The following is a 21,518-nucleotide window of genomic DNA, read 5'->3' as shown; positions in this document are numbered from 1 at the left end:
CACCTTAATATCAAACAGAGATTTTGCCACATGAGGGAATGTGTTGAGAATATTATCCCAAAGAAATTCCTCATACTAACAAAGTAACATTTTTCCTCTTTTCCAGTGACAAATACAGATACACATACAAGATACCAAGTAAACTAGAGCCTTACTTTTATATAAGAAACATTTATTTTTATTTGGGTCATTTGCAGACTTCTGCATTCATTAGGACCATCAACTTAGCCTCTGTGATGGTGCCATGGTTTCTATAAATGTGTATGCTTTATTGATGTATGTATCTGGAGAGGAGAGCGTGCTATCCATATTTCAGATTGTATAAGTAGCCAATTACAGAATTAAAGCTAACCCAGAGTTTTATTCATTATGCCTCTTTGTGGAACTGCACTCTTTTGCCATCACAAAACACTGAGCATCGCCTTTCTGAGGCCTTTAAATAACCCAGTGGCTAAAAAATAAAATAAAATACTAATCCACCTCCTCACACAAGGTAATTAATAATTTTTTATTGCTGCTTTTATCTAAAGCCTCCTAGTTAAGTTTGTTTTATTAGAGCCAACCAGATGTATCTTTTGATCAAGGAGCACTGCCACAGTGTGTCCTAGAACTAAGTTGAACTTCTACCAGCATGTCCCTCCCTTTTGAGCCCACCTTTTTGTTTCCAGTAGCCTTAACTCACTCTGCTAAACTGTATTGCTGTTAATCACCAGGCAAAATATGTAGCTAGCTGGCATCGATAACATGACATTGAGCAGGTTGCTGTGTTTATGGTCAAACATGACCTCATCTGTGTGAAATCAGTAACCTGGTGAGAGGAAGACTGGAGTAACTGTGTGCTCTATAATGTGTCCCTTTTCTCTTAGTCACCTCCGTGTTGCACCCAAACAGCACCAGTGGGGCGTTGAGCACGTAAAGCCATCTGGTCGCCCCAGCAGATCAGGATGCATGTGGATTGAATCAAAATGATCCACTAATTGACTATTTACTGGGCTCCAAAAAGGCAGTAATGGACTTGATATTAAATCCCCTCTAAAGTATTTAAAGCCTGTTTCTGAGTGCTTTTTCAGAAAGAAGGTCCTGCTTTTACAAGAGAAAGAGACTTAAGCTCCCAGGTCAGAGTGTGCCCAGCCAAGGTAGCTCTCAGACAGGATTTAGGGGTAACAGTGGGAAGCGGTGGGAGAAGGGCAAGGTAGAGGAGGGGAGAGGCACAGCCAGATACACCCCAATGAGTTCCAGATGCACCCAAGTCCCATTCTTGCACAAATAGATACTGCAAGCTATAGTGTTCTATGTGGGGCTTAAACTTGACTTCTCTTTAATGGTGATGGAGTACTTTTTATGTGGGAAGTTAAATCTTATAAATCTTTAGGGTCTTGGCTTGTCTTCTTATATCCTATGAAAGAAGCTTTAGCTTAAAAAAAAATGTCCGGTTAAGTTTTGATCAGATGACAATAAGCAGAAGTTCTTTTTAAGTGATCTAAGATTTATCAGAGGTAGGCTTAAGCATGAGCGAGTGGGTCTGTTTTTAAAAGCAGATTAAAAAGCCACATGATGTTTCCTGCTCTCCTCACTGTATGTTGCTTAGGATCTCAACCTCGGGGCAATGCAGCCATCTTTTTTATAGCTCATTTATCATAGCATTTGAATTCTGCATAGAATGCATAGCTACACTGTATATAATTAAGTGTTGTGGCACTTTTTAAAAGAAACAGTTTTTGTTTTTCTCTTCCCTCAGATCTGGTTGGTTCCATCAGCACTGCGGTTCTGCTATAGGATCAGGACTTTTGGGCCTTTTTTGTGGAGTCAGCAGTAAGCTGCATTTTCACTTGCTTTAATGTTTTTGCATGTATGCAATTATACATGCAAACTTTTTTTTTTTTTTTGAGTCACATATTACTCCAGTAACATTATGTGACAGCCTTACTCATTGCTGCTGATGTTGCACAATAAAAAATTGTATAAAATCTTACTTGTGCTTTATGGTCACAAATGTTGGCTTCCATTTCTTCCTGAAAACTCAGTATGGAGAACACAAGTGTATTGACACATTGCTGCACTTGTATTATCTAAGTAGCTGCTTCATATAGAAGACAGACCCAGTAAAACAATTTGTGTTTTTATGCACACAGTATACATTTTTAACTACTTGAATCGGTTTTGTCTTATTTATAGCAATGGTTCTGCTATTTGCGAGTATTACATTTTCTTTAAATGCACAGCAAATCTAATAACCTTGGAATGAATGGACATATATTAAGTTGGAAAATTCATTCAAAATGGGGTTTGTGCAGTAAAGAAAACATACTAAATGATTACTTTCAAAACTATTTATGTATCATATAGTGACTCTGGATGCAATATTTATCCCTGATAGCTGAACAATGTGGTTAAGAGCTTTGTAAATCATCCCTAGAGTCAGAGGGGCCATGATTAATGATGAGTAGATCCATGATGACCCTCTGACATAAATACCATTTGATTTGAGTATGCATGCAACAATGGGGTAAAATGAAAGATTGGTACAAAACACTGCAGAGAGTAGATTCAACTCAAAGTGTAGCCATTCTCAGTAGTCGCTCTGAAATGTCATTAGATTAAAGTATATTACAATACAGTGAGCACAATGACTGGATAACATTTGGTTTTTTACATGTGTATAAAGAGTCTAATTTTAGAAACTGACTAGGAGATAAAAGTAGCATTTATTCAACGGGTGTGCAAGAAAAAAAAAAAACATTATGGATTTTGTTACATGTTGAATCCAAAGCAAATTGGATCATGTGGATCACCAGACCAACATATGGTTTTCAAATACATCAATTTTTTCCCTTAATGAGCAGTGAGCAGGCTTACCAAGGTCTGGTTCATCCTTTTTGAGTTTGCGTTATGGCCATTTGCCTGCTGTTTTACATTTTCAGCCTTGTACGAGCTCAGTCCTTTGGGTCTTTGGTCTTGGACACCTTAACAGCTCTCTGTTCTCCTCTCCTCTTGGCATCAGGATCGCTCTTAAAGCCTCCATCTGGTTGTGCAGGTCCTCTCTGATGTCCATTGACTTTAAGTGTACCATGTTGGATTGAGATTAATGCCACAATCAGAACTATATTTTGGCGTGTTCAGCACACATTGTTAGAACTCCAATTCTGCATGGACACATAACAGAGCATGGTTCAGAATAGAGCTCATTTATGGCCACATGAACATACTGAACTCAAAGTACATAAGGTCTAATGAGGAACTGACAGAAGCATTTGAATTGTGCTACAACTTCTGATCTCAGTAGTGCTATGAAATAAAGTCCATACTTTTGTATAATCAATTTTAGCAGTTATCACTAGACCACTTTATGTAAACGCAATGTTGCCCTGAATGCTCTAAATATCCTATCCCATCCAGTATATTTGGAAGGTAAAGGTAAATGTTTGGGTACATTTATTATGAGGGATTTTCTCATATTGTGCTAAGTGTTATTAGAATATTTTAATCTGAATAGAGTCTTATATAAAAAACTGACACTTCACTCAGCTCAGAAATCATTGTGTGTACAAATGGCCCAAAAATATTTTGGCCCAAAATATTGTTCATTTTAAAATGTTAAATTTATTAAACACTATAAATGTCTTCTACATTATACCAACATCATATAGCATTGTCAAAAATTGTCATTTGTGCTTTAACACACCATTGGCACTGAAATATTTTTTGAACATCCATCAGTGCAGTGCTTATGTATTGTTACATCCAATGTAATTCCAAGCACAACTATAAACATACACCATACACAGATAAATATGACAGTGAACAGGAGCAAATTAAAACTTTATATGCTCAATCAATTACTCTTTAAAAGTGTGGAATTACCACTCAGAAGTTTGAAACCAGTACTTTGATTTACAACTGTATGATATATATATATATATATATATATATATATATATATATATATATATATATATATATATATATATATATATATATATATATATATACACTGCCTGTCCAAAAAAAAACAAAAAAGTGTCACACACATTTATATTTTATTGGACCGCCTTTAGCTTTGATTATGCATTCGCTGTGGCATAGTTTTGATAAGCTTCTGCAATGTCACATTTATTCCCATCCAGAGTTGTAGTAATTTTTCACCAAGATCTTGTATTGATGATGGGAGAGTCGGACTGCTGCACAAAGTCTTCTCCAGCACATCCAACACATTCTGTGGTTGTGAAAATTATTTCCAATGCTCCCTGAACCACTCTTTTACAAATTGAGCCTGATGAATCCTGGTATTGTCGTCTTGGAATATGCCTGTGCCATCAAGGAAGAAAAAATCCATGGAATAACCTGGTTATTCAGTATATTCAGGTAGTCAGCTGACCTCATTCTTTGGGAACATAACGTTGATAAACCTAGACCTGACCAACTGCATCAACCGCAGATCATAACACTGCCCCCACAGGCTTGTACGGTAGGCACCAGGCATGATGGTGCATCGGTTCATCCGCTCTTCTTACCCTGATGAGCCCGTCACTCTGGAACAGGGTAAATCTGAACTCCTAAGACCACATCAACTTCTTCCAGAGTCCAATCTTTATACTCATTAGCAAATTGAAGCCTTGTTCCTATTAAGCCTCACTGATAAGTGGTTTTCTTAAGGCTACACAGCTATTTAGTCCCAATCCCTTGAGTTCCCTTTGCATTGTGCATGTGGAAATGCTCTTACTTTCTCTAAAAAACATAGCCATTTACTGTTGTTTTTTTAAATATTTGATTTCACCAAACCTTTAAGTGATCACCGATCATGATCATTCAAGATTTTTTTTCAAACACATTTTTTCCTCGAAGATGATGGTTCCCAACTATCCTTCCAGTTTTTAACAATGTGTTGGACAGTTCTTAACCCAATTTCTGTAGTTTCAGCTACTTAGATGTTTTGCTTGATGCATGCCAATAATCTGACTCTTCTGAAACATATTAAAATCTTTTCCACGATCATAGGATCTGTCTTCCGCAATGGTTTAAGAAATGAGAAGCTACTCACTGCATCAGTTAGGGTTTAAAAAGATGTTGCCAGCTGAAATGTAATAATCCATGCAGTAATCATGGGTATATTGTGTGTGTGTGTGTGTGTGTGTGTGTGTGTGTGTATATATATATATATATATATATATATATATATATATATATATATATATATATATATATATATATAGTGAGGAAAATAAGTTTTTGAACACCCTGCTATTTTGCAAGTTCTCCCACTTAGAAATCATGGAGGGGTCTGAAATTGTCATCGTAGGTGCATGTCCACTGTGAGAGACATAATCTAAAAAAAAAATCCAGAAATCACAATGTATGATTTTTTAACTATTTATTTGTATGATACAGCTGCAAATAAGTATTTAAACACCTGAGAAAGTCAATGTTAATATTTGGTACAGTAGCCTTTGTTTGTAATTACAGAGGTCAAACGTTTCCTGTAGTTTTTCACCAGGTTTGCACACACTGCAGGAGGGATTTTGGCCCACTCCTCCACACAGATCTTCTCTAGATCAGTCAGGTTTCTGGCCTGTCGCTGAGAAACACGGAGTTTTAGCTCCCTCCAAAGATTCTCTATCGGGTTTAGGTCTGGAGACTGGCTAGGCCACGCCAGAACCTTGATATGCTTCTTACAGAGCCACTCCTTGGTTATCCTGGCTGTGTGCTTGGGGTCATTTTCATGTTGGAAGATCCAGCCTCGACCCATCTTCAATGCTCTAACTGAGGGAAGGAGGTTGTTCCCCAAAATCTCGCAATACATGGCCCCGGTCATCCTCTCCTTAATACAGTGCAGTTGCCCTGTCCCATGTGCAGAAAAACACCCCCAAAGCATGATGCTACCACCCCCATGCTTCACAGTAGGGATGGTGTTCTTGGGATGATACTCATCAATCTTCTTTCTCCAAACACGTTTAGTGGAATTATGACCCAAAAGTTCTATTTTGGTCTCATCTGACCACATGACTTTCTCCCATGACTCCTTTGGATCATCCAAATGGTCATTGGCAAACATTAGACGTGCCTGGACATGTGCTGGTTTAAGGAAGGGGAGAACCTTCCGTGCCATGCATGATTTCAAACCATGACGTCTTAGTGTATTACCAACGGTAACCTTGGAAACGGTGGTCCCAGCTCTGTTCAGGTCATTGACCAGCTCCTCCCGTGTAGTTCTGGGCTGATTTCTCACCTTTGATTTCTCATCATTGAGACCCCACGAGGTTAGATCTTGCATGGAGCCCCAGTCCGAGGGAGATTGACAGTTTGTTTAGCTTTTTCCATTTTCTAATGATTGCTCCAACAGTGGACCTTTTTTTCACCAAGCTGCTTGGCAATTTCCCTGTAGCTCTTTCCAGCCTTGTGGAGGTGTACAATTTTGTCTCTAGTGTCTTTGGACAGCTCTTTGGTCTTAGCCATGTTAGTAGTTGGATTCTTACTGATTGTATGGGGTGGACAGGTGTCTTTATGCAGCTAACGACCTCAAACAGGTGCATCTAATTTAGGATAATAAATGTAGTGGAGGTGGACATTTTAATGGCAGACTAACAGGTCTTTGAGGGTCAGAATTCTAGCTGATAGACAGGTGTATAAATACTTATTTGCAGCTGTATCATACAAATAAATAGTTGAAAAATCATATATTGTGATTTCTGGATTTTTTTTTTAGATTATGTTTCTCACAGTGGACATGCACCTACGATGACAATTTCAGACCCCTCCATGATTTCTAAGTGGGAGAACTTGCAAAATAGCAGGGTGTTCAAATACTTATTTTCCTCACTGTATATATATATATATATATATATATATATATATATATATATATATATATATATATATATATATATATATATATATATATATATATATATATATACCCACTCTGCCCATCCAAAAAGAAAAAAATTATATATATATATATATATATATATATATATATATATATATATATATATATATATATATATATATATATATATATATATATACATACATACACACACACACACACACACACACACAAACAGTGTGATATATATGTATGCATAAATAATGTAAATCAAATTCAAATGCAGGCTTTATGGAGAACCTATTACACATAATACACTTATAGTTGTATAATTGCTGCATATATGTATTATTTAATAATAAAAGCATAATTATGATTATTACTATTTAGATTGTGTACATAAATGGGGAATTAAATAACAGTGTTTATATTTTACAAATTCTACACTTAAATTAGTCTAATATTTGCATATTTACTTGACAATCTGAAAATGGCTGTATAGAAAAATAATCTCTTTGTGGTATGTGACTCTAAGGTGACGGACAAATATTAGAATAAACATTACAGTGATGTTCTGCATCTTGTCTTAGCTGTCAGTCCAGTGGGACCCTATGCTGCTGAGGCCCATCTGATACTGGCACACCGACTCTCTTGATGATGTAGGGCTTTGGGTCGGGTAGGCTGAAAAATCCCTGTGGACTCTTAAAGGTGAACCAGGCTTCCTGTGGTATAGCAGCAGATGTGCTGATTTGTCACATGAAGAAGCACCAGAAGGAGATGAGGAAGAGGAGGATGAGGAAGACTGTATTGGTGGCAAAGCCCGCTGTGCACCAAAAGACACCAGATCTGGAACCTGAGGTGCAGGCTGTGGCCGTTGCATAGGTGCGGAGTGATGTGAGACGATGGATGCTGTGGTGGCAGTGGTTGTTAGGTGGGCACTAAAGGGCTGGTAGGGCACAGCCTCAACAGTCTGCATACCATAGCGAGGATAGGGCTGCACTGAAGCCCACATGTTGCAGTTTAGGGAAGGTGGAGGCATATCCTCAGTGCTAGCCACACCTTCAGCTCCTGCCTCACCATCTATACCTCCATACATGCAAGCCTCTCTAGAGCCAAACACTTCACCACAGTAAGGGTGAGAAAGTAAAGTGGGCTCGTAGGAGGAAGGGGAGCGGAAGTAGTGCTCATCTGAAACAGCCGAAGGTGTGGCATCAAGGTAGGGCCGCTTGCAGCCCAGCTCCAAATGTCTGTTGTTATCTAAGAATAGAGAGATTTAAAAGACACAAATAGCAGGATTCATTTTTAAAGCAGTAAATTAGTGTTTGGTTTTCTACTGCAAATATACTGTATCACCATACTGATAAAGATATAAAAAAAAGACACTTTTATCACACAACACTGTAGTACCTCTATGCTTGAAGCAATGGTAAAGCAGACTGGACTCTCTGCCAGAAGGAAATGGGTTAGACAGAGGCTCCTGTGGGTCAGAACTGGACAGAGCGACCCCACCGTCAAACTGATAATGAGAGTGGACCTGTGGGTGACCACTCAATACCCCTGCACTTAACTTTCCAGTCAGATGGGTGTGTGATGTGATGAGCCGTTGCCTTGCCATGTTTTTGGAAATCACTGGGTAGTCTTTCCTGGAAATATTGTTCATATTCAGAAACAAATGAACATAGTTTTTATTATTTTTTCATTCAGCATTTTATTTAGTTATGTAAATGTTTTAACAATTATTTTTACTGTGCCCACCCTTGGAGTCTGGACACTCTGAGATCTCCTTCATCATTACCACGAAAACCTTTGGCAAATGGATTGTTCTCAATTTTTAACTGGGTAATCTACAAAAACAAGATTGACTTAAGCTTGTGTTGTAAATTATTTATCACACCAGGTAACTTTCTAGTGCACATTTCTGTCATGTAATGATGCATGAGGCCAAATATTTACCTTATGGTTTTGATAGGATGTCACAGAGATAAATGAGGTTTCATGAAACACATGGGTGCAGTAGGCTGTGTTCTTAGAACCAAAGGCATTATTCTCATCCGCTTTGACGATATGCAACCTGGGCTGGTATTTGTGCATGGAGTTCAGGATGATCTGGGAGTAGAAAAACATTGTTATATTATTAATTTGTCTCAAATAAATAAAGACATAATTTATCAAATATTACAGACTGTGAGGTATGTGGTTGTCAGAGAAAGGTATATTGGGAGCAAGAAAAATTGTACACTGGGTTGGACTTCACCTGCAGATTCTGACATAGTGATACTTAAATATTATTCCAATTTGATATGTATAATATTTATAATTAGATGTGCTTGTCATGCTGTGATCAAAAATTTGTGTATCAGAATCAGTAAGGAGTTTTTGACAGTTTGTGAAAGAGCATTAAATATACTCAAATTAAAAATTATCTTCACTGTAACATAAAGGTTTATAGTCTTTAATTCTGCATTAATTTAAAGGATCTATAAATGAATGTCCTTTTGCTCTGTGTTGCATTCTAAGTAATCCAATTAGTGTGTGTGTGTGTGTGCGTGTGTGTGTGTGTGTGTGTGTGTGTGCGCGTGCGCGAACGCGAATGCACGCAGATGTGAAACATGGTAGGTCACTCTGGCACCAGTCTGCTCAGAGGGGCTGTTTGTTGGATGCTCATTGGAGCGTTAGTTCAGGGTCAACCACAGCACAGCTATGTCAGGGCCAATGAGCATCAAAGTCATCTGTTTTATTACACAGATTACACAGCTTTTCCCTTCAAATGAGTCACGAACTTTAGTGTGTAGAGAGCAACCTTAGGTCAAACTGAGTGTCCCACTACCTGCTTACTCATTCTTGTAAATACAGACAATAGCCACCAATTCAAAAGGTCACATGTCACTGGTTAAATGCTGACGTGCGTTATATAAGTTGCAGCATGTGATGCTGTTAGAAACCTCTACAAATGTATAGACCAAACTCTTAGATTCCTTCTTGTGTTTTCTTAGGGCTTCAGGTTTTCCTTTTTGTGCTTGTACCAAAAGTCTACCGAAACATTCTGATTGCCAATTTAGTGAGAAAAGCAACCAGTCTAATTGGGTAAAACTTCATCATGAAGCAAGGCAATGAGCAAACTTTTTGCCATTTTGATCCACCAAGCCTATTTTGATCAAAAGGTGCATGCTATATACTGGTACCTCAAATAATGAAGAGGGGAGGGAGGGGGGAGAGCGTTCTTATGCAAAACCCGACAGTTATGGAACAGCCTTCAGGACTAGGCTAAACTTTTGTCAAGCCTTTTGTCATTAGCTTTTTCTTGGTAAAGGAGCAAATCTGGACTAATCATGAATATATATGTGTTTTGGTGAACTGGGATTATTGGGATGCTGTCGTCCCCTTTTTCTAATGTGTTCACTCAGGTTTGTTGATGGTGGAATCCAGGAATCCATCTTGTCTGTGTTATTTTTTTAGCTCTTCCTTTTCATTGTTCTGCCACTGATGGAGTCCCTGCCTGCACCCTGATCACACTGTACAGTCTCTTTAAACATTTATGAAACAATGAGAACGTAACGATATTACTCTCACCCTACTTCTCTCATTCTCTTGTTCTCTCTTAATCTTGCTCCCTTTCCCTTTTTCTCTCTGTCGAGTTAAACATGCTCCTAAGGGACAAGTATTCTTGTTCCTTTCTTCTCTTCAAGTCTGCCCGATTCACCCCAAGAAGATTTTATTCTCATTTCAACTATATATAGCTGATGCACACAGTGAAAACTGACTTGACACTGGCTTGCTCATTAGGGATCAACTTAAAATGATAAGGAACATACTTATAGGTAATAACCATACATTATATTATAAAACTTTCTGACCATTTTATCTCTGTAAAGCTACTTTGACACAATGTTCATTGTTAAAAGCGTTATACAAATAAAAAATTAGTTGACCTGAATTGAAATGACGTCACCAGGGCAAAAGTGAAAGGGAGGGGTACAACCCTAGAAAAGCATCACAAATGAAGAAAGCTACACTTTGATGATGTCAGTGGGTCACCGGCTTGAGGCTGTTATTGCAAGAATATGCAACTATCTATAAATTTATATTTTCTTCCATTTACCTGAAGACTATCCAATACCTCAGAATCGCCTTAAACTTGGATGGTCTGCCATTAAAGTTGCATTGATATTAAATTCCTAAATGAATATAAGGAAATAAAAACTGTAAAATGTATCTAACATTTATATTCACCTTTTGATTCCAAACCCAAATGCCTTTAGTGTATAGCAAAAACAAAAGAATGGGCCTTGCTGTTCCGGTGCTTTTTAAGAAGACTTTATATGCTTATTAAGTGACCTTCTTGTTCTAAGTAATACAACAGCACAGTCCATGTTTCAACATGTTTGACAAATTGTTGAAAGTCTCTTTTCTTTGTATATTGTTTTGTCAGGGCTCTGCAGTTGATGTGGTGTGGTCTCTTCTGATTGTCTATTCTATAATAGCTTGGCTTCAGAGGCACCCAGTGTGAGAATCGTTTTGGTTAACTGCAGTATCCCTGCTAGTATGGGCATCAGTGTAGCTTAGTGGCCTCATACTGGCCCCATTACCCCCCCTCATCACTTCCCAGTCACTCAACTATTCCTGACAGACCAAGCCTGCATGAATCTGACAGGTTATGAACCTAATGAGCTTGCCTCTGATGCGATAACTTCAGACAAGTTATCCCAAGGGCCCTCTGGGCAGCACTGCCATGTTCACACTACTCATCTCTGTTCTGCTTTCATTTTCTCCTTATCACAGTTTATCTGGATTTAACCCATTATCTGAAATGTATGTGAAATGTGACTGTTTTAGCTTCCTCCGTATGCAAGCATTGAGCAAGTTTTGTAGACTAAATCTTTATATGCAGTGCTGATGCTCAAGTTTAAATTGTCCCAAAAACACCTTTACCAGTGGTACATCATTATAATGCTTGCCCATGCCATGGCTTATTTCTGTAATAATTGATGCAAGTAATTTTAATAAAGGCTTTCAGACCAGTTTAAAATTAGCACGGCAACTCACTGTAATCATGCAAATGTTAATGCTCTGTGTAAGTAACTGATATGGTTGAATAAATTTTTGAGCTAGATGTGACTCCCTAAAACACATGGTCACTGACTTTTTTATTTGTTCTTTCTTTTTTGACTCCCATTTGACTACATCACTAAAAGCACTCGTTTAATTTCCCACTTGGCCCTCTTCACATTTTCTGTCATTGCTCTTCAGCAGACATGTCATGCAGTTGAAAAATAATGTTAAAAATAGCAAAGGAAGTGAGAATTGTTAGGAAATAATGTAAATTCAGCCAAGTGGATGGAGTATAGCAAAGACTCACTGTATGCTTTGCCACTCAGTGATGTAACATCAAATGTAGCACTGTATTTGTTCTAACACTTATGTGTTGTATTTTGAAGAATTGTCATGAGTAATATAGTAGGACACCTGAACATTTTTTTAATTATATATATTTCAAAGAAAAAATATATATTTGTAAAATCTGGGGATATTTCTGGATGAGTGTGTTTTATATAAAGTACCTTTATATATGATCAAGTTATATGACAATGCAAAAAAAAAAAAAAAAAATCAAACAAACACTTACATGTCCAAAAGGGTCCAGGTGGTTATTTGTTAATTTTAGCTTCTGAAACGAGACCAGCTGCCTCATCCAGTGAGCTCCTGTTGCAGGAGAGTCAGGGTGGACGTAGAGCCGCCCAGGCATGGCTGGCTCTGCTTTTCCAGCCACCATCCTAAAAAATAGATTTTATCCGCAAATTAAACAAGAAAAAGTACACACACACACACACACACACACACACACACACACACACACACACACACACAAAGTTGAGGCTTTTAAATGTAGCACTGTTTCACTTTATGGGATCTCTTGCTGACATATTACAACCATGCTGTGTCCACAGCAAAGGCAATTTTTCAATGTCACACAGCTATAGTCTGCCAAAGGAAGTCTTCTATCCAAAACAACATTGTAGATATATCATAGTCAGACTTATATCCATAACATTAAAGAAATCATTCCTCAATACCAAGTTTAGTTGCTTTGACTGTAACATCATTGTTAATTATGTGCCTCTAAGGTGTCACTGAGGTACTCCAGAACCAACACTGGCAAAGACTGTGTATCTTACACATCCCTTAAAATTGATCATAAAATGTGGGTTTTCTTGAAGGAATGTGCAGTTTATGGAAAAGAATGGTTTTGTTTTTGAGTGTTCTGTATTTTACACATTCAACTGGGCCAGTTGTTAATACAATTCATTGGTTGCTTTGGTGGCACTGCCAGAGGCTCAGGGTCACACAGAGGACATGTATTACCCTGTTGTTTTTAGCCGTTGGTTTTGACAGGCTGCTTGCCAACAACTTGGAAAAATTAACTGTGTGCTAATGACAATTCCCAGCAACAACAAACATTAAGCAGTCTACCAATAGAGTTGCATGGTAATCAGTGTTCCCTAAATGAGCATTTCACTCCAGATTCTGATGCAGAAACATTTTTAATAGGAACAGTTTTGTTGTAATGCAGTGATTACAATTAAAGTAAAGGGGACACTGGAGGTGACAAAAACCAGATGTACCATGATCAAGCCCCTTGCTAAAGATAGATCTGATACAGACTGATGGATCTACTCATGCAAAGAATGCAGATGTGAGCATAGAGATGATTTATGCATGGTTCCTTCTTCAAAGGCAAGAGGATAAACACATAAATAATATGGACATCTTAAAACAGGGTTATATGTGCTAATATGCAGCCTTGCAAGCTAGTTATCTTAAGGTGCAAGCTACAGGCCTGCCAGGTTGCCCAAATAAATTTCTAGCACAATTTACAGTATTAAAAAACTGAACTGTTTTTTTAATGACTCTTAATTTTTATCTACGGTAGATTAGGTGGTGATTAGAAAAGGATTAAGGATGCAGCAAGGGTCCTTGACTCACCACTTGTTATCACAGAACTTGTAACGATGATCATCAGCTGGAACAATGTCGATTAGAAGAATGTACTTAGTTTTTGGATTCATCCCTGTTACTTTTACTTTGTAGCTGGGGAACATCCGCCTTGACACAGCAAAAAAAATAAAGAAAATTTTAAATGTGGAGAAAATGTAAGGTATATCTTATATGATATGATATGCTTCGATATAATATGATATCTTAAAAAGTATACACAAGTTAAAATGTTTTACTTCTTGCAGCATCTTATACCGACTGACAAAAACCATACAGTGGTCACCTATGTATGTTTCCATGGTACATTATGCAAAAAGCTTTTTCTAATGGCATGCTTTTATTTGCACATTTATAGAGGTTAATAGTTTACATAGCTAGATTCTAGATCAAGTCATTTCATGCGACTCATTCATCATTAGGATCAACTTAAAAGTATATACGCATTAATTTTACATTTATATTCTGAATTTGTTTATCTTTTATATTCTTTGAGACGATGTCAATAGTTAAAAATCCCTTTACTTCTTAATCTGAAATGAATTTATTTTTTTAATGAACTGGACTCATCTATGGAGCTGATTTTATCTTTGAATCATTTATATAAATTACCGCTACTTGAAAGTATATCTTGAGCAATAAGCAATGACTCTAATGGGTAAGAATATCAGAGTTAGTGTTTAAAGAGGAACAAGCAGAACAATCAATTCTTGGACAAATAAGGTGATTAAATCCGATAGTTATAGTCATGGTTTGTTGGTATACCAGCTCTGTGAAATATAGTGGAGCCAGGATGATAGACAGAATATGTTAATATACCAGACATACTAGACATAAAATACATCAATGGAACTACCTTCCATGACCCATCTTGGAAAATAAACCCTCATTTCATCCCATGTGCGTCAAAAGTAAGATGCAAAAGCAACTAGTGCTCATATAAACCTTAAGTGCTTTTTAATGGTGGCTCAGAATGGACAGCAGTTTATATAGCATGCATGTCACTGGCCTCCAAAAGTTCCACAATGGAGCATCAGTTCATCTGGGGCTTCCTTTGACAACAGGTTCAACCAGCAGTCATACATTTATAACTGTCTCTAAATTCTAAATAAATGGCTGCAAAAGTGCAAGCTCTCAACTTTGTGTGCAGGAGTAAAGCTTCAAAGGCCCATGGCTGAAGAGTGGCATGTGAAGGGCAGCCAAGATAACATTAGCTCTAATACCCCAAGAGCTGGGATTGCAATGAGGTAAGATCAGTGTCTGTTCCAGACCAAGGTAAGCTCGTGTGTCTGGTCCGGAGCTGAAATCCAATCACGGATATTAAGCTGGATGGGGTAATCCCAGAAAGGTGCTTTAAGCTGTAGGACGATCGGAAACAGAGCTTTCTGTTGGATTATACTCTAAAACTGGCTACTACCAGTGTCTTTTCTCTATCTGACGTCTCCCTGCACTGCAAATAATTTTTAACAATTAATTGTAATAAGGGGTAGGTGATAATGTAATAAAGTAGAATTAAAATGTTTATGCTCCTTGCTTTAAACAGCTTTCATGTAATATTTCCAAATTTCTTAAACCATTATAACAAGGTATTACTACTAATATGTATGACTTTCTCTCTGGTCTAACATGTGAGTGTGTATGTGTGGAATGGTAAAGGATAAGGAGTGTGTCAGCATACGCATACTGCCAGCTGTTTCTTTTAGCATGCTCCCTCTCTCTTTCACTCGCACGTCTGCTCTGCCAGTGATCCATCCTGTCTGTGGGAAGCGGCAGCAAAGCAAAGATCAAAAAGATGGGGATGATGAAGCATTGGGGCCCATTGGAGCCTGGGAGACGCTGATCAGTGCCCAACAGTGTGCTCGTTGACGGTGTGTGTACAATGAGATGGCTCACATTGGCCGGCTGCTCTCACTCTCAACAGCCATGAACACGCTGAAGTCTTGGACATGCTCATGCAATAACAAGCCTCTCACGATCACTCTGAGGAGTTCTTCCAGAGTTCAGCTGTGTAGAATAGACACCGTATGGGTGTGGACAACTTTCTCCCTCTGCGATGCACTAATATTATGTAGTTTTTCACTTTTTCATCACACAATAATATCTTATCTAAATCTGCTGATATATTTGTACTTAATCAGGTGACAATCAATCTGAGAGTAAGAATTAGGCTGTTAAAGGAGCCATTAAACAAAATTATATAATATATATAAAGTATTTCAGATAAATATCTTATAAAAACATTAGATGGAATTAAGGAATAAGAAGTAAAAGTATAATATATCCCACACCTCAGTGTATGGACAATCTAGTTTTAAGTTTAAAGTTATTGTACTATTTAATATACTTTGTACAACAGTCAACAGCCAACAACCGATTATACAGTTTATTGTGAGTGAAATTAGAGTCATGCAGTTCACATTGCAATACTGCAAATAATAAGTATCCTTTTATTTTTCTTCTTCATTTGTCTCTTACAGAAATGAAACAATAAAAAGTGAATACCATTTACTGTAGCTTCACTGCATTTTGGTGTACATTACTCACTTTATCATTCATCTTCTGCTGTGGCCAACCATACTGCCATCTAACAGTACTGATTGTTAATGTGCAGAAACAGCCAGCATGGGAAAGATTACACAGTACAGACACAGCTTGACACCCTTGGTAACTTAACACTATGATGAGAACTACTGAAACTCAGTCGCTGTTTATGTAACAAGATCCTTTCACAGAGCTATGTCTGTGATTTCTGTTGAGACTTACAATTTAATTTATTTTTTTCTTAATCAGAAAAAGTAACACAACAAACATTTGTCTTGCTTTACCAAGCTGGGAACATATTTTTATGATAAACCGCATTGGAAATATTCATCTATCAATGAAGTACTGTCTAAAAAGGCAATCTCCCTTGCAGCTGTATGATAGTGCACTGCTAAGCTCTTCAAAGAGGAATTGTTGTGCACTTTATTAGCTGGACAAGGGAGAGCCCATTTTTCACAAGGTTATGGCATTAAGAAAAAATTGTGGTCACCTTATACATTTCCCACATAGAAAACCTGAGAAATCGCAGGCTACGCCTGGCAGAAACCATTGACTCATGCTCTACCTAATGCTCAAACTCCTGCTCCTAATCTATGTCGTGCATTAAATCTAACACACAAGGCCGGCATTTGTGTTTTCAATTAAATATTGATGGACATAGGAATTCACCCAAGCTTAATGTTGGTAGATGATTGTAGTCATGATTGCTGATAAATCTTTCAAAATATTAGAAATAATGTACATTTTGTGTATGAAAAATACTAATAAATATTTACTGCATATTTCCCTTTTCAGAATTTAGTAAAGTGTAACTCACTCACCTGCCAGCTTTAGTGATAATCATCTCTGTTCCTGCCTCATGAAACCTTTTCCAAAGTTCCCTCTCATGAAGGACTACTTTGATGTTCTCGATGTTCTTTGTGAACAAAACAAATGATCGAAAAAATGACAGCATTCAGTTTTCATGTAGTTGTGGAAAAAACATTTTTATCTTACTTTACCTGCAAAGAAATACCTCTAGAATGTAAATATGTATTCCTAATCTATTTAAACTATATTAATTGCAGTATGTTAGAGTGTGTGTTTGTGTGTTTTTCCTCAGCAATATATTGTAAAATATTTTACAGTTTTAAACATATTGTTGGACATTGTTTTACCTGGTCTACATCATTGTTGTGGTGAATGGTCGGGGCCACATTCAATCCCGGATGTGAGGAGTCGGTAGCAAGCTCAGCAAGCTCTCCAGACTGTGCCACAGTCACACCTTCATCTGCCACAGCTGAGGCCTTTTCTTGGAGCATCTCTGAAAAGTGAAAAAAAAAAATTGTAATGAGTAAGTACAATTGTGTATACATATATGTAAGTATCATTTTGTTTTAATATTGTAAAGCTACTTTTAAATAACTTTAAGTGGTATGTAGTTCATCAGTAGTCTAGTATACGTGGTTTCACTGCAAAAAAATATATACTAATGATTATGAATAATAATAATTTAGGATAAACTAAAATTGTTTATTACAAGCACTGATATACGATTTAAATTTAAAGGGATTTGTTTAGCTAACATTGTTTAAACTATATTTAACTGATCCAACATGGCATGACAGAGCCAAATCTATTAATATCCTTTATTCTAAAGTAAATAATTTATTGCACTTAAAAATGTAAACAGTGAGATTATTTTAGAATTCATTCAAAAATCTTTTACTTTTCAGTATTCTAAAACACTATGACATTATAAGTTTGTTATATTTATATATTAATAATAGTATGTAATATAACTGTTAACTATTACTTTACATTTTAAATTTACAAATATATATATATATATATATATATATATATATATATATATATATATATATATATATATATATAATTACTAAAAGTTAAGTTTTTATTCTATTTATTTTACATATGATTTTTAAAGTTTACTCAAAAATAGGGTACCTGTGATGATTGATGGAAACATGACCTGATAATATATGGCTTCTTTTTTTGTCCTTGACAGTGTAGTGATATTATACAGTTCACATCATAAACGTTATAAAAATTGATTAACATTTACATTCTTAAGAGAAAATGTCATAATATGACCTGGCCTCTAAATTTCATGGAAAAGGTTGAGATCCATTTGTTCTTAAAGTATTGCCTGCCTAAATATTTATATTTCCAACATTACAGCAGAGTTTTATGTAAGAAGGCCTAAACACTGCTGATTCCATTAACAGAGGTCGCCATCTGAACCTCCCTCTCTCACGACCCTTCACTGCTCACACACAAACATCACATGAAAGGTACGGTTTATAGTGACACTATCGCCATAGCCTGTTGTGCCTATGTTGCTTATTCCAATAAGCTAACCACTCATGTCCTGAAGCCCTATGCCATTTTTCCATTTAATCTCGCACCTATAAACAGTGTGAGTGCACACCCTTCAGATAAAAAGAGAAGAACAGGATTCCATGTAAACTTTTGCAGACATTTGTACCGGCTAATAAAGATAAGGCCTGACAGCCGCGGTGAAGCTGCAGCAAGTCAGCCATTGACTTTCCCTGTCCAAAATGTGGCGTTCACTTACACTGTTTAACTAACCCCAGTGAGCGAGAGCTGTGTTTATATCTCCGTCACTATAGACATATAATCCGTTAAATTATTCTTGGAAGATTCCGAGATTTTTTTTTGCACTGGGTTTAGAGTACCTTTATTCCAATGCCCTGAGCGATAGCTAAACCTCCATGCATCTCTTTCTACGAAATGCTAAAATTTAGAATAAGTACAATATTGTGCTTAATTTTTGTTTGTATAGTAAGTTTTTTTTTTACTGGAAAATGTAACTGTTCTGTGTTTGTAATTGGCAGAAACAGCTGATGGTTTTCAGGCTTCTTGTGGCTTTTATTCTGGGTCTGGCTTTGGCTGAATAATGCAGGTATGATGCATGTTATTAAGACAGCTCTCATAAATTTTAATCTTGACTGCCATCTTGTACTGTAGCTCTCACCCCCCTGTGATGTGCTTTAGGCTAAAAAGGATACTGATTTGTAATAGAACCAAGTATTAAAGTTTCCATCCACTGTGGAGTAATGGATTGTTATTTTTGTATGGATTATCAATGATTTATACAGTATATGAGCATAAAAGCATGGGTATCACAGTCCTTCTTTTCACTTTGTGAATGTCAAACTCTTAGTTTGAGTACCATGATCAGTAAGCTTCTGATAATTGCTATCAAATACATTAGAATAAAATGAGTACAGGTTTCTGCTGCATGAACCTGGTAATTAATAAAAATGTTCAATAAAGCATTGCAGACCTAAAGTTATTACCTACTAGAAAAAAAAATATTAATAACTTAGGAAGCACAGTTTTGTGTAAAGGAGCAATAATAAACATGCACAATGCCTTTTTTATTTTGTTCGCCAATAGTGGAACATTAAAACGCTTTGTTTTTGTATTCTTTTTATTTATTTTGTGGATTTTAAGTAGTTTAAAAAAATTCCTGCTGGTGTTTCTTTAAATTAAAAATATACTTGTATCTAATTTTTATTAAAGATAAGGCAATGTCAATCGAGTCTTCTGGATTTCTACTTACGCAACAGCAAATCGGCGAATAGGCCCAGATTTTCTTTACCCGCATTTTACAGTGTAAAAAATATTCAATCAAATATTTAAAGCAACGCCATTTATTTATTTATAATGAATGAATAGACTAATAGTTTAAATCGAACATATAAGTTTATAGTCCTATGGTTACTGGTTGTGTTTACTTGCAATGGCTGATTTAAGGTGTCATGTTGAGTCTCGCGGATGTTTAATGCTACTAACTTTTGTGGATAGTTTTTTAGTGGACAGGCAAATGCTCCAGTCTTTTATGAAAGATTACACTTTCAAATTCTTTTATTTTGGATTAATATCATTTTTATCTGCACTGATTATTTTAAGCTTCTAATGGTTACAAACAATGTTGGCTCATAATATTTTCATATTGTATGTATGCTGTATTAATTTTTTGACACCTCGTTAGAGCACAGCAGCTGAGATGGAGGCTGGACACTGACCAGGCCATGCAGCTTTTGTACCAGGAGGTTTTTGCCCCTTCTTTCAACGCCATCGTACTTTAAAATTTTTCATGCAGAAGTGCATTTGATTGAAATAAAAAGCAGAATAAGATTCGCTAAATCAAATCAGATTAGCTCAATCATTTTCGAAAATTGATTTGTTGTTCTGAATATAACTGGATATTTGACGGGTCTTAAAACAGCGACTATTTATTCGTGCCCTCCAATGGTGGTATAAATATTACCTCATTAAATGGGCTACTACGTGCTGAATTGTTCCTTCATCTCCCTTCAGAAAGCAGGAACGAGTCCTCGGTGCAAATCGGCAGGAAGTTACGTCCCGGTTAGAGCGCGCGCTGTCTGCTCAGCATCTTCTGCGTCAGGGCGATGTAACGGTTCCCGTGCTTTCGCTCAGTTCCCCCGAAACACAGATATTCCACTCGAAATGAAATACTCTGAGCACAGCAGCAGATGCACTAGTGGCTTAGAGCAGAGCTCGCTACACAGTGTTTTCTTGAGAATACACACAGGGGAACTATGCTGAAGATCTTGATTTGTTAGGACAGTAGGGGTGAATTACAGGGCTCTCTCACGCGCTCCCCCTCCCTCTCACGTCTCATCGCTGACGTTGCGCTCGATAATAACACCTATAAGCGGCCCTCAAACTGTTCCGCAAACTCGAGCGACCACAACACCAGCTATTATTGCTCTTCTGCCCAAAGCAAGTTATCAATCGAGTCGTGAAACATTCAGAAAACATATCTCCTCCCTATCTTAGATGTTGATGGTTATGACTAAATCCAGAGCCAACCTTCAAACTAAGTAATAATTAGAGACTACAAAGTATAAAGTCGAAGTTAAGTTTAAAGTCCCGATAATAAATCTGTTAAAGAAACATCCAGGAAAATACAAATATCTGTTAAAAATATGCAGCTTGCTTCAAAGCCAAGGACACATCCTGCCTGGGGGGCATGTGAACAAGCTGAGACTGACCGTCAAAATGACAAGAAATCATTCTATATTCAAACCAGCATACAATCAATACTTCATATCAGTTCAGACGGTTTGGTGGTGGTTAAGACTCTTTGGGGTTTCTTGTTGTGTTC

The 21,518-nt window shown here is 37.0% G+C and overlaps 2 protein-coding genes across 2 annotated transcripts in view; one reads left to right on the top strand and one right to left on the bottom strand.

Annotated features, from left to right (window-relative positions):
• brip1 (BRCA1 interacting helicase 1) overlaps positions 1-1,831 on the top strand; it is a 51,398-nt gene extending 49,567 nt beyond the window's left edge. The window contains exon 26 of the mRNA XM_083548660.1: positions 1,739-1,831. Coding sequence (XP_083404786.1) covers positions 1,739-1,816 — 78 coding nt within the window. The 3' untranslated portion in view covers positions 1,817-1,831. The remainder of the gene's footprint in view (positions 1-1,738) is intronic.
• An 855-nt stretch (positions 1,832-2,686) lies between these two features.
• On the bottom strand, positions 2,687-20,981 carry tbx4 (T-box transcription factor 4). Its single transcript, XM_083548615.1, has 10 exons — positions 20,658-20,981; positions 17,512-17,657; positions 17,176-17,270; positions 13,805-13,924; positions 12,447-12,594; positions 8,777-8,929; positions 8,579-8,667; positions 8,231-8,466; positions 7,389-8,080; positions 2,687-3,143 (listed from the first exon to the last, which is right to left on the bottom strand). Exons 2-9 carry the CDS (start codon positions 17,653-17,655, stop codon positions 7,410-7,412), a joined length of 1,656 nt encoding a protein of 551 aa, XP_083404741.1. The 5' UTR covers positions 17,656-17,657; positions 20,658-20,981; the 3' UTR covers positions 2,687-3,143; positions 7,389-7,409.
• Positions 20,982-21,518: the final 537 nt, after the last annotated feature.

The sequence above is a fragment of the Silurus aristotelis genome (assembly GCF_946808225.1).
Source record: "Silurus aristotelis genome assembly, chromosome: 8".
NCBI classification, from domain to species: Eukaryota; Metazoa; Chordata; class Actinopteri; order Siluriformes; family Siluridae; genus Silurus; species Silurus aristotelis.
This window is presented reverse-complemented; position numbering and strand designations above follow the sequence as displayed.

Excerpts from the sequence above, each read along its gene's own strand:
- tbx4 (XM_083548615.1), bottom strand. The coding sequence starts at position 17,655 with ATGCTCCAAGAAAAGGCCTCAGCTGTGGCAGATGAAGGTGTGACTGTG. Across the intron at positions 12,595-13,804 it reads AAGTTCTGTGATAACAAGTG|GATGGTGGCTGGAAAAGCAG; the intron begins GTGAGTCAAGGA and ends TCTATTTTTTAG. Across the intron at positions 8,668-8,776 it reads CATCCTATCAAAACCATAAG|ATTACCCAGTTAAAAATTGA; the intron begins GTAAATATTTGG and ends TTGTTTTTGTAG.